Source organism: Fukomys damarensis, unplaced genomic scaffold (genome assembly GCF_012274545.1).
Source record: "Fukomys damarensis isolate Sample0158 unplaced genomic scaffold, DMR_v1.0_HiC HiC_scaffold_13, whole genome shotgun sequence".
In the NCBI taxonomy this organism is placed as follows: domain Eukaryota; kingdom Metazoa; phylum Chordata; class Mammalia; order Rodentia; family Bathyergidae; genus Fukomys; species Fukomys damarensis.
In genome coordinates this window covers 24,295,454-24,308,752 of record NW_022900925.1, presented here as the reverse complement: position 1 = coordinate 24,308,752, position 13,299 = coordinate 24,295,454, and the positions used below count along the sequence as shown (strand labels likewise).

Sequence of the window (13,299 nt, the reverse complement as noted above, 5' to 3'; positions counted from 1 at the left end):
AGCTAGACCCAGCCTAGCACCAGTCACGTCCAGGTGAGAGTCAAGGTCAATGAGCAGAGACCTCAAGTATGAGCCCAAGATGGTGATCTGGGATTCTGGGAAGACATTTGGGAGAAAGAAGACCCCACTGGGAAACTATATGTGCACACTGCAATGACTCGGCCCCCAGAGGCCGTGGCCAGGCCTTACCTTGTTCTTCTCCACTAGGCCTGCTGTGAGGTACCGCACAGGCCCTGCATAATGCACCACAATGAAGCTGGGCTCCCGGCTAAGCTTGTTGTGGCCCAGGCAGGGGCTGGCAGCCAGGGCACTCTCGATGCGAGTCTGGAGCTGGGCCGCGCTGCTTGGCCGGTTAAGACGGCATTCCTGTGGGATGGCAGTGGCAGTCAGCTGCAGAACTGAGGTCTCATCTCACTACCACCACCCCCACCGGCCCACCTTCTGGCCCCATGGTATTGTAAATGCCCCAAAGAGGGAGTAAGTAGGGATCAGCAAACCCATTCAGCAGACGGAGAGAGGGATACGGAGAGCACAGAGAAGTTATCAAGGCCCGGGAAAAGCCTAAAGCCCGACCCTGGTGCTCATTTCACTAGCTGACCCTCCCCACCTCATTGAGGAGGGAGCAGATGCTGATGGGATTCCCCTCGATGAGATCCAAACAGCTCTGGTTGTCCTGGTAATTGACAAACGACCACTCCAGGCCCTCAAGTGTGTATTCCTCCTAGGGGCAGGCGTCAGGGAGATGGGGAAGAAAGAAGCTGTAGTCTGAGGCTGGCTGCGCCACCGGGGCTGGCCTCATTACCACAGCGTGTTCCAGAACAGCATCAGAGAAGAAACAAGAATTTCTCAAAGTATCACACTGAGCCAGGCATACAGCTCAGTGACATAATGCTTGTCTGGTATGCCCGAGGCCCTGGGTTCAACCCCCAGCACCACACACATACACATTTACTTCAAATATACAATTATTACTGGCCAAAATAAGGTAAGGAGGGACAAAGGCTCCTAGTTAGAACTGGGCTGGGGCTGGTGAGCCAGGAAGTGGAGGATCCAGGAGAACCACCCTGTCCTTCCCTCACCTGCTGAGCTCGTAGGTAGTGAGCCACAAAGTGCTGCTGCAGCTTCTCATTGGCATAGTTGATGCACAACTGTTCCAGACTGTTGTCAAGAAATGACTCAAACCCATACACATCCAGAAGCCCTGGGAGGACGACAGGGAATCTGTTAGGTCACCAGGGGGAGCAGCTGAGGACAGGGGCACTCCAAGAGCCCAGGGATCAGGTTGAGTGAGCAGGACCCCTAGTGGTGAGCTGAGCACACCACTGTCCTCCGCTCCCCACCTACCCCATAATCCCTCAGAGCAAGCAGAAGAGCCAAGCGAGATGCAAGGTGCAGCCCAGGGCATCAGGCCTATTTTTGAGTCTGGATTCTCTGATCCCAACAGGTCCCTCCTGAGAAAACCAAGTCCTGGGGAACACTTCCTGTGAGAGCCTAGGTCTCGCCAGCCTAGATTTCTACCATTCCATGAGCAGACTGCACAGGCGTCTCTCCTCCCCTACCTGACCACCTCACCCAGGGTTAGAATGAGGCTGACCTCGATCTTGTCTCCCATCTAGCTCTCTCACCCCCCCACCAGTTTTCCTAGGATGGTTCTGTGTCTTGGGAGAAGAAGGCTTTATAGACAAGGCACCACCTGAGTCTGTGTGGGGAGCCTCAGATGGCTTAGAGATGGGCACCAGAGAACACAGAGCTCGACCAGACACTGAGGGCAGGTGGCGGGATGCAGAGAAGGGAAAGGAGTTGCTTAGGGAACCCAGGGCTCCTGGCTCCCGTCCAGGCTGCTACAGTTCTCTGGAGGGTTCCGGGCAGGGTGAGCCCCTGCTACCTATGAAAGCAGTCCACGAGTCACAGTCTGCAGAGATGCTGCTGTTGATCACCGACACCAGCCAGTCAAAGAGTCTGAGGGAAAAAGAGTCTGGTAAGAGGGTCAGGCTGGGCCTGAGCCCGCAAATTTCCTCAGCCACACATGCTGGAGAGCCCCGTATTCTTGACCTCACAGGCCATAGTTTAAACCCTCTCTTGCTCCTTCCATCCTGTGTGGACCTATGGTAGGTACAGGTTCTGGGCATGTATGTTCCTAGGTACACATACCTGGCCTGTCCTCCAAGCAAGACTGAGCTCAGGCCTGACCGTGCTCCTGGACCAGGCAGGGTATGGGTTTGCACTGTCACATGGGCCAACAGCAGCTGGTGTGGTGACCAGGAGAAGCTGTTAGGTGGGCCTTGGTGGGGTTCATAAAGAACTGAGGTTCAGTGAGTTTTCCTGCAAATCTGCCTGTAGAGCCTGAAGATCAAGGCCGAGACCTCACAAATGGGCCATCTAAGACCAACAATGGCATCCTCCACTCCTGAAGAATCCCCAATCCAGAGAAGATAAGTTACTGTCCAAGGTGGTGAGACATATAACACTTACCATCCGGGTGTCTTTGTTTTTAGCAATTGCAACGTTATCCAATTTGGTAAACAACTTCTCCCCACTGCCCTGCAATACTGGGGACTGAACCCTGAGCCTCTGCACTGAGCTCTTAAATTCTTTTGAGACAGGATCTTACTAAATTGTCTGGGGTGGGTGGAATTTGCCATCCTCCTGCCTCAGCCTCCCAGAGTGCTGAGATTATAGGTGTGTACATCCACACCTGGTCAACAGCTTGTGTTTCTGGTACAGGGGATTCAAATACCCATTTGAGGCACAAAAATGAGTGACCTAGTGTTACAATGACTAATGGTTTCCATGTGTAAAATGCAGTAGTCAGAAGCTCACTCTGACCACCACACTTTGGCTATCCATTTGCCATAACTTGTAGGCAAAGGTAAAAACCAACATTGCCATGAGGCATGGTCCCTGTGTTTCTTGATGAAATGGATTCACTGTGGGCTGAGCTGCTCCTGACTATCTTCAACTCAAAATGTTTTCATTTAGCAAGGCTTCACAGGCTCTTGGCTCATGAAAGCAGGGAGGAGGACCCTTTCCTGAGAAAGCTGCCCTAGGTTCCACATGTACACACACATACACGATAATCTTAGAGCAATGGTGGCAAACCTATAGCACATGAGGCATAGCGGGCTATTTGTATCATCTAAGTTCTGAAAGGTTCACCATCACTATCTTGGGCTATTCCGGGCCTCTGGAAGCCCTGACAAAGTACCCTAAGTGTTCTCAGAGCCTGAGGTGAGACCACCCTTGACCACATGGCCAGAGTGGTTACGTAACCCACCAGGAAACGCCAGGAGCCCACCTTCCCCACTGTGCTACCACAACCTGGGCCGAGTCTCTGGCTCTGCACCACTCATCAAACTCCCCAGTGAGTAACTGAGGTCTTGAGTACCCGGGCATGGGGAGACAAAGGAGCCTGTTCACCCAACAGCCTGATCCCGGTGCTGTAACAGCACCAGATCACCTTTGCGGCCTGCTTTGCCAGTGGAGAGCTGAGCAGGTTTTCCCTGTTTATTGACGACATCAAAGCAGACTCCTGTACTTGAGTAATGAGCTGAACGTAGGCCAGGAATGTGGCAACTTCTCTATTCAGTCCTCAGCAACAGATGCCAAGGGTGTAGTTCAGGAAAAAGATATGTGGCAGTCGTGCCCTGCTGTCCCCGGGGATCCAAGGAGCCAGCCTGCTTTGTCTCACATTACCCACCCTGGCCCTGCATTTACTGCCTGGTGGGGTCCTTGCAACCCCAGACAAGGTGAGAATCTGGGGGAGGGCAGGGCCCAGTGTAACTGCTTACCGCGCATAGACCACTTTGGCCAGACAGTCCCTGCGGGTGTCACACTCTGCTTGGGAGCAGGGCTTCCGGAACATCTGCTGCTGCCTGCCTGCCCTGATGGTTCGAATCCGTACCGTCTCCAGCATCATGTCCTCATGCAATCTCAGCAGTGAGGCTGATGTCCTGACAGAGCCTGACAGAGGGGTGAATCCTCCTTAGGCAAGTCACCCTCCACCTGAACTGTCCTCACAGTGGTATCCAACTCGCCCAAGTGGAGAGAGGAAACCTAGTTTCCAAAGGAGGGCAAAAAATCTTCCCAAAAGCCTCTAAGTGGCAGAGGTGGGACTCAAACTTGTGACTTCTGTGTCCCAACGCACACTGCTACATGTGGGACAAATCACTTTACTAACTCTGTCTCTCATTTTCTCATCTGCAAGAGAGGAGGTAAGGAGTAAATTATCCAGGGCAGGGCCCTATAGCAGACTTTTGTCAAGAGCAGCAAATGGAAAATCTCACCCTCCGAACTCCCACCTAACCCCACCAATGCTGGCCACTTTCCTGCCAGGGTTGGGCCTGCTCCCTGCCCCTCGCCTCTCACACTTGGCATCGTGCATCAGTTGGCAGGGCTGGGCTTCATCCTCTGAGTCGGCAAAGTGGACGTTGCCAAGGTGCAGCAGCCCAGCAAGGACCTGAAGGGGCAGAGAGGATGTTCAGAAGCAGGGAGGACCTGCTGAGTCCTCCCGCTGAGCAGTCATGATAAAATCAGAACAATCGCCCTCTGATTATTGCCCAGCTCAGGCAGGCATGATTCTATGTGTTACTGCACCCCCTTACTTAGCATGTGCTATGACAACGCCGTGAGAGAGATGGGACTGGGGAGGTTTGATCCAAAGTCTAAGGACACATGCTTTCTGAGAAAGGCAGATTAGAATCCAGGCAGTCTGACTTCAGATGCCACTCAAGGCAGCCATGAGGCCCACATGCCCACCCACCATTTGTCCCTCTGTCCTTTCTCGCTAGGTATAGACCGTGAAGACACCAGTCCTGTTAGGTGTGGGCCAGGGTTACTTCTGTGTCTACTGGGCTCTTGCTCCTTTCTCAGCTTGGTAGCTTAGGACAGCCTAGCCTGGGGGAGGAACTGTGATCTTGGTCTGTGTGCCATGGGTATCATCTTTTGGCCTCTGTACTCAGCAATCTGCACGGACAACCCCCAGGAGCTACAGAAAGGAGAATTCCCTCCTGTTCTAGTAAATGTGAAGGCCCTTGGACTTGATACTAGGAGAGCAGGGTACTGTGGCCATTCTTGTCTGGGCCCAGGCAGGGCACCACCGTATCTACTGGCCTCCTGGCCACCACTCACCCCAGGACAGGGGCAGTGTGGCTGTGTAGGGCAGCATTCTTGCCTGAACTCCTAGTGTTGTCCACTTACCCTGCACTTGTCCCCATGCACTGTCCTTCCAGCCAAGCTCTTAGCTACAGTGTCTACGCTGGGCACAACACCCTTCTTGTCTGAGCAGCTTCCAGCTGGGGGAGTCAATTTCCACTGCATGGCCATCTCCCTGCAGTGGCTTCCCTGTCCCTGCTGCCCGCCTACCCTGTCTACTCTCTCCTGCTGTTCTGGGGTGTCAACATGATGGGGGAGAGGTATTCAACTCTGTCGGCAAAGGCAGAAGGGAGAGGGAGGACACTGGTAGGGATGAGAGGGGCCCAGCTCACCTGGGTCAGTGTCAGGTCTGAGGAGAGGCAGGGGCCGCAGGTGGAGCAGGGACAAAGGGAGGGAACTTGAATTACTAAATCTCGACAGGAATTACTAAGTCTAGAACAATTCACTCTGTCACTCAGTAGTATTGACCTTGGACAGTTTACTTTACCGCTGTTGTTTACTCAAGCATAAAACAGAAATCACCTCCACTCCCAAGGAAATGCTGAAAAAACCAAGAGCACTAAAAAGTGTGAACATGATTTTTAATTTGAGCTAGGCAGATATGGTAAGGTTATTTCTCTTCTCACTGTTGCGGTGATAACTGACCAAACCCTCGCTCTGGCCCATAGGTCACTGTGCCAGGTTCTCTGTACTGCAGCACTTGAGGCCCCTATCTAGCCCAACACTCCACCTCTGCAGCACAGAGGCACAGAGAAGGACCCCATGAACAGGGCTGCCCAGTAAGTGCCAAATCTAAGCGGTGTGGCTTTTCTTCTGACCTTAAAGATGTTGTTCTGGGTGAGGATGTCGATGCCCAAATGCAGCATGGCCTCTCGGGTCACCTCAAAACAATCCTCTGAAAAAGAACCCATGCGCAGTCCAGTGGTTAGCAGGCGTGAGGGAGGCAGGCCTCAGGCAGCGTGTGTGCATGCTGCTGGGCCAGTCCAGGGTGCCGAGGGAGGCCTCCTACCTTCCAAAGTCATCTCAGGGTTCGGCAGCCAGGAGAAGGCAGCTCCCTTGGGGAGGCACCACTGGAGCCTCTCATCCTCGCTGGCTCCTTTACAGATCTGTGGGGAGGTAGGCAGGTGGCTGAGCTGGAGGTACAAGGGAAGCCCGGCCTCCATCCTCCCAGGGTTGGCACCAGAGAAGGGAGAAGTGGTAGCAGACCACGAGATGAGAGGTCCCCGTAGAGAGCCCGGGGCAGGCAGGGAGGCACCTGGGTCCTGCCCGGCACAGACCTGGTAGAAGATGTGGAAGTTCCTCTCACTGGAGGCCTGGTGGGCCACGCGGGTTTTCTCCAGGAGGTAGGTCTGAACTGCAGCTCCTGTCATCTGCTGGGCCCTGGTGTACACAGGCAGGAGTCCATAAGTTGCCTGTTCGTTCTGTAGCCATTTACTCAGCCCTGACTTTGGGCCAGACTGCTGCCCAGCAACTCCCCACCAACCTCAGAATGTCCTGCACTGTACCGGGACAGTCCCTGAACCTAGCTCAGGTCTTTGCATATCATTTGTACCTCATTTCATAGCCGGAGCAGAGGCTCAGCTTCAAGATCAGGGTTATGGCCCAAAGAAGTGGCAATTTAACTAGAAGTTGCTGAGCATGGGTAAAAGCCAGGAGGCCACACATATGCTGTGACAAGAATACTACCCAGGCGTCTCTAAGATCAGAGTAGCTACGGTTCTCCAAGTTCAAAGACAACTCTCAATTCACTAATCCCATACACATACATGCCAGGCGCAGAGTTTTGCCCCTAGGGGTGGGTATGGCTAGCAGCTCCCCCAGCTGCTTTTAAACCCTGCCCCTGCCCCCAACCTCCCACAGGCCGGAGGGGCAGCAGCTATTACCTGTTCAGCTGCAGCTCGATGAACTTCCCAAAGCGACTGCTGTTGTTATTCCTCAGTGTACACGCATTCCCTACAGATCATACCTATGTTTACACCACTCTGCGAAGTTTAGAGTTCTCATGGCCAACGTGGCTGCAGGTCTGCTGGGAGCCATGACCCCACCCTCAAGGCATCTAATGGTCCCTTGGATGGGTTCCACGCAATGAGGGACAAGACTAGGGAATGGGCACTGAGGCTTCTGCAAGTGGGATTCAAGAAAGTTAGAAGGATTTTCTAGGGCTGGGGATTTAGCTCAGTGGTACCACTGCCTGCCTCACAAGCGAAAAGTCTCGAGTTCAATCCCCGGTACCAAAAAGACAAAACAAAACAAGAATTTTCTGGCAAGGATCTGGAATAAGCAAGCCTAGGAAGTCCAGGACTTTCTTCTTTGAAGGGAGAGGTCAAACAGAACAAGTTATCATTATTAGCTTTAGACAGAAAGATTCAACGTCTGGGCTCTAGTTGCAACACGGACACTGAGAGCTGAACAACCTTGGGCAAATCTTTTTTTTTTGGTACTGGGGATTGAACTCAGGACCCTGCTCTTGCAAAGCAGGCGGTTGAGCCACGGAGCAAAATCCCCAGCCTTGGGTAAATCTATTTTGAACCATTAAGAAACTGGACTAGGCGGGCATGGTGGCGCACGCCTGTAATCCCAGTACTCGGGAGGCTGAGGCAGGAGGATCGCTGTGAGTTCGAGACCAGCCTGGACTACATAGTGAGTTCTAGGTCAGTCTCAACTACATAGTGAGACCCTGTCTCAAAAAACAAAACAAAACAAACAAACAAATAAACAAAAACCCCACAAAAACTGGACTAGATGAGCCGCCAGGTCCTCTCCAGCACCACCGCTCCATGTGGCTAGGTTGCAGGGAAGGAGATATCTAAATGACAGCACTTCTATCAGAAGAAGGCTGAAAACAAAACAACAAACAAACAAATAAACAAAAACCCCACAAAAACTGGACTAGATGAGCCGCCAGGTCCTCTCCAGCACCACCGCTCCATGTGGCTAGGTTGCAGGGAAGGAGATATCTAAATGACAGCACTTCTATCAGAAGAAGGCTGAGGGGGACCTGGGAGGTCAGGGGTCCAGGGCAGCAAAGGATGTACTTGTTCTCAACCCCACAGAGGGTGTCAAAGCCCCATCTCCTCTCCACTTGGAAGGAACAGATCCCAGAAGAAATGGGACTTGATGCTGAGCTCACCAAAAGCTTCCATGACAGGGTTGGAGTTCAGGATGCGCTGTTCGATCCTCTCTGCAATCTTGGGGCTCTCCCAGGAGGCTGGTGCAGCGGCCACCACAGCATAGAACTTCATCAGGCAACGGGAAGTCCATGTCTGTACCAAGAACAAGTGGGAGTGATGTCTGCCTTCCCTCCCAGCCCCAAGCCTGCCTGAGGCGGTGGCACCCAGAGCCCTCTTTTCTACCATGCTTGTTGCGGACCAGATGGGTGAATTCAGAATTCAACTGTAGTCTTGGACAAGGTACTTCCCCTCATCTGTGAAATGGGGTGAGCATCTCTGCTTTTCCCAGGTCCAGAAGATGCACTGAGAAACAAGGGCGGCTTAGGAGAATGGATGAGCTCCCTGGCCTCCAGCAGGCAAGTCAGTGTCTGAGGCCTCCCAGCTAATATTGATTACTCCATGGCAAGCCCTGGGGAGGCTGTCTATTTCCTTATAAACCCTACAGATGTAGATATAATTATACATCTTTTCTGAGACAGGGTCTCACTATGTAGTTCAGGTTGGCACTGAACATTTTCATTCTTTTACTTTGGGCTCAGTTTTCAAAGATCTGTGTGTGGATTCCTTTTGAAGACATGTTATTTTGAGTTCTTGCATTAAAAAAATGCAATGTAACATTCTTTGCCTCTTAATTAGAGCATTTAAACTACTTAATTTAATTATCACTATAGATGGTTCTTAATCTACTATTATGCATTATCTTTTCAATTTGTTTCATATGATCTTTGTTACTTTTTTACTGTCACTGGTTGAATTTGGTACTTTTAACTTTTTTTTTTTTTTTTTTGAAACAGGGTCTTACTATGTAGTTAAGGCATTATGTAGGCAATTATCCTGCCTCCGCCTCCTGAGTGCTGGGTTGCAGATGTGTACCACCTTACTTGGCTATAATTATTTTTCATCTCTATAATACAATGATAATATTTTTGCCATACAGTGAATTTTCCTTTAAAGAGGCAAAAAATAAGGTTTTACATTTCCAATGCTCTATTTCTTTGTAGAGATTTAAATATTCATGTTTCATGTTCCTTTGGATTAAAGAACTTTCTTTAATATTTCCTGTAGTGCAGGTCTGCTGGAAATGCATTACCTCAACTTTATTCATTATTTTTATATGCTGGGGATTGAATCCAGGGCCTTGTGCATGCTAAGCACACATTCCCACATTCCACTACTGAGCCACCCCCGCAACTTTCACTGATTAAAAAATTTATGTGTGTGTGTGTGTGTATAGTACCAGGTGCTAAGGATCAAACCTAGGGCCTTGTGCATGTTAAGCAGGCACTCTAACAATGAGTTATGTCCCCAGCCTGAAAAGTATTTTTGCTCCTAAGAGAATTCTAGGTTGATAGTGACATCTCTTTTTTTTTAGTACCAGGGATCAAACTTGGGACCTTGCACTTACTTGCAAGGCAGGTGGCAGAACCAATGAGCAAAATCCCCAGCCCAACAGTGACATCTTTAAAGTGCTCAAAATATCTATTATCTTTGGGCCTGCAGGTTTGTTTTTTTTTCCCTGCAGTTTTTGATAAGATGTCTGTTGTCATTCTTATCTTTTCCCTGCCTTCCTTTAAGATTTTCTTGTTTGGTTTTCAGCACTTTGCCTATAATGTATCTAAATGTGCTTTCTTTGTATTTCTGTTACCTGGCATTTTCTAAGCTTCCTGAATCTGCTTGCTGTCTTAATTGCATAAAGTGTTATTTCTGACCTGTGCTCTCTCTTTTCATATATATATATCAATATATGGTATATATATGGTAGAAAATACATATATGGTAGATAATTTATGTAAAAGTACATATATGGTAGATAATTTATGGAAAAGAGCTCAGTAGTGGAATGTGAGAATGTGTGCTTAGCATGCACAAGGCCCTGGATTCAATCCCCAGCATATAAAAATAACGAATAAATAAAAGTTGAGGTAATGCATTTCCAGCAGACCTGCACTACAGGAAATATTAAAGAAAGTTCTTTAATCCAAAGGAACATGAAACAGATGAATATTTAAATCTCTACAAAGAAACAGAGCATTGGAAATGTAAAACCTTATTTTTTGCCTCTTTAAAGGAAAATTCATTATATGGTAAAAATATTATCATTGTCTTTGTTTTTCAATTTGAGTAATTTTACTGACCTATTATCAAATTCAGTAATGTATTCCTTGTTTATCTTTTTGCTTTGTTTTGCTGGCCTTGAACCCGTGGTGTCCTTTTGACTGTCTCCCCAGTGCTGGGGTTACAGGGGTATGCTACCACACGCAGCTGCACCAATGCACTCTTCTGCATGTGTAATTTCCTGATAGGTCTGAATTATTCATATTTTTATTTTTATCATTTCCATTTAACTATAGTTTCTATCTCTCTGCTGAAGAGACTGGAATAATCTGAAGACACTGACAAGCTCTTAAGAAAAGTTATGGGCATTCAGAGTCTAACAAGTTTATAAAGCTACCTAAATGAGAAACTGAATGAAAATCCTATTTACCTGTTCATAAAGACAGAGATTCTAATCAGTTGCTTAATCCCTGATATTTTCTCCTCCTCCTTCTTCTTTTTGTTTTTGGTGGTTCTGGGGATTGAACCTAGGGTCTAAGAATGAACCACATTTTAAATTTTGGGACAGGTTCTTAAATTGCCTCGGTTGGCCTCAAACTTGTGACCCTTCTGCCTCAGCCTCCCAAGTAGGTGGAATTAGAAGCATGCAGGACCACATCCTGCTAATGTCTGATTTTTATATATGAACAGATACTCAAGGATAATTAGCTATTTGCTAAACTTTTTTACATGAATGAAAACATCACAACAAAAAGAAAGGAAATTGAGAAGAGCCAATTTAAGGGGTACAAAGCAAGTAAAAAGCATGATAGGGCCAGGGATTTAGCTCAGTGGTTCTGCCGCCTGCCTTGCAAGCAGAAAGACCCGAGTTCGATCCCTGGTACCAAACAAACAAACAAAAAACAAACAAAACAAAACAAACCCCCCCAAAACAAAAAAAGCATGATATATGCACAAAAATAAAAATGTTAAACCTATGAAATAAAAACAGGATAATGGAGGTGAAGTAATATTCAGAGAACGTGACTGAGCTCTTAAGATTTTAAACAGAAATCTAAAATTAAAAAGAAGTGCAATGTTAAGGAGAGGGTATCTCCCCCCAAAATAGGATAAAATATTGAGATAAAATAAGTGAGAAAAATAAGACAAAAAAAAATAGACAAGCAAACAAACATTTCTACTGACAGGGGTTTTGGGAGGAGAAAAGAGAGGGAAAGAGATTAAAAGGTTTAAAACATAAATATTTCCTTCAACCAAAGAACATGAGGTGTAGAAAAAGACCCACACAAACTGGGCATGGTGGTGCATGCCCATAATCCCAGCACTCGGCGAGGCTGAGGCAAGAAGACAGCAAGTTTGAGCCCAGCCTGGGCAACTTAGTGAGACCCTATCTCAAATAAAATGGGCTGAGGTATGGCTCAGTGTGAAGGATGTAGGTTTTATCTTCAATACTGGAGGAGGATAAAAAGACCCACACTCCCACAAAGTACTCAGCATAGTAAATGGCAAAAGACCATACACCAAGATATAGCACTGTGAATTTTCTTTCTTTCTTTTTTTTTGGTACCAGAGATCGAACTCGGGACCTTGTGCTTGTGAGGCAGGCAGTGGAACTACTGAGCTAAATCCCTGGCGTGAATTTTCATACTTAAAGATAAAAAGACCCTAAAAGATTCTAGAAAGAAAAAGACAAGTCACTATTATAGACAGAAGCAGGTGTGGTGGTGCACACCTATAATCTCAGCCCTCACGAGGCTGAGGCAGAGGATTGTTGTTTGAGACCAGCCTGCACTACATAGTGAGATCCTGTCTCAAAAAACTAAACAAACAGGACCAGGGATTTAGCTCAGTGGTTCCACCGCATGCCTTGCAAGAACAAGGTCCCGAGTTCAATCCCTGGTATCAAAACAAAACAAAACAAAAAACCAAACAAACAAAAACTATTATGGATTGGAAAACTCAATAACAACACTCAAAGATACATATATGAAAAGAATCTCTACACTTGGAAAGAAAATAATTTCCAATCTGGAAATGTAAGATCCCTGTTCAAACTTTGTGAGAACTTCCTAGCCACTTCTGGCTCCTCCTGGTGGCTGTAGTTCTCTCACATAGCTCTGAAGGTGTTCTTCCTTTCTGTTCCCAGAGGCTAAACAGGATCCTGATCAGATTCTGAATAACAATAGGACACAGAAGAAAATATCTAGATAGTAATTGTATGTCAAAAAAAGTGCTGTCTTCTGTGTTCACTTTTTAAAAACCGATTTGAGGCAGAATAGACATTTTCAGATGTCAAATAATTCAAACATTTGTATTCCATGTAAACTTTCCAGGAAACTACTGAAGAATGTGCTCCATAAAAACAAGGCAGCAGCTGGGCACAGTGGCATCCCCAGTGATACCAGCACCCAGGACATAGGAGGATCACCACAAGTTTGAAGCCCAGCCTAGGGTACATAGTGAGTCAAGACCAACCTGAACTACATAGCAAGACCTTGTCTCAAACAAAACAAAACAAAACAAAAAAAAACCCAAGCTAAGTGTGGTGGTACACACTCCCAACACTTGGGAGGCTGAAGCAGGAGGATTGCCAGGAGTTCAAGCCCAGCCTGGGGTACACAGTAAGTTCAAGGCCAGCCCGAACTACATAGCAAGACCTTGTTCAAAAAGCCAAAAAATAAAATACCCTCAAACAATAACAAAAACAAGTAGTCATATGCTCCAGCCACTAGGGGATTTATCCTAGGACAGAGGGGAAGGGAACCTGGGAATTCCTGCATGAGGTAACAACTGCCTGGCAGCAGCCCTGGGCAGCCACCAGTCCAGACAGGAGTAAGAGGTCTGAGAGCTCCAGGAAGACTGTGTCTGAGGGAAAAAAATAAAAAACTTTACATACATAAATGTAAAGTGTGTGTGTGTATAT

At 47.8% G+C, this 13,299-nt stretch overlaps 1 protein-coding gene across 10 annotated transcripts in view; it reads right to left on the bottom strand.

Annotated features, from left to right (window-relative positions):
- Positions 1-13,299, bottom strand: part of Myo19 (myosin XIX) — a 41,291-nt gene that overhangs the window by 8,447 nt on the left and 19,545 nt on the right. For all 10 annotated transcript variants that reach the window (XM_010626774.3, XM_010626776.3, XM_010626775.3 and 7 more), the window contains 11 exons: positions 8,282-8,414; positions 7,035-7,104; positions 6,429-6,531; positions 6,161-6,257; positions 5,970-6,046; positions 4,366-4,456; positions 3,789-3,960; positions 1,886-1,959; positions 1,080-1,201; positions 608-721; positions 190-366 (listed from right to left, as the gene is read on the bottom strand). In XM_010626774.3, coding sequence (XP_010625076.1) covers positions 190-366; positions 608-721; positions 1,080-1,201; positions 1,886-1,959; positions 3,789-3,960; positions 4,366-4,456; positions 5,970-6,046; positions 6,161-6,257; positions 6,429-6,531; positions 7,035-7,104; positions 8,282-8,414 — 1,230 coding nt within the window. The remainder of the gene's footprint in view (positions 1-189; positions 367-607; positions 722-1,079; positions 1,202-1,885; positions 1,960-3,788; positions 3,961-4,365; positions 4,457-5,969; positions 6,047-6,160; positions 6,258-6,428; positions 6,532-7,034; positions 7,105-8,281; positions 8,415-13,299) is intronic.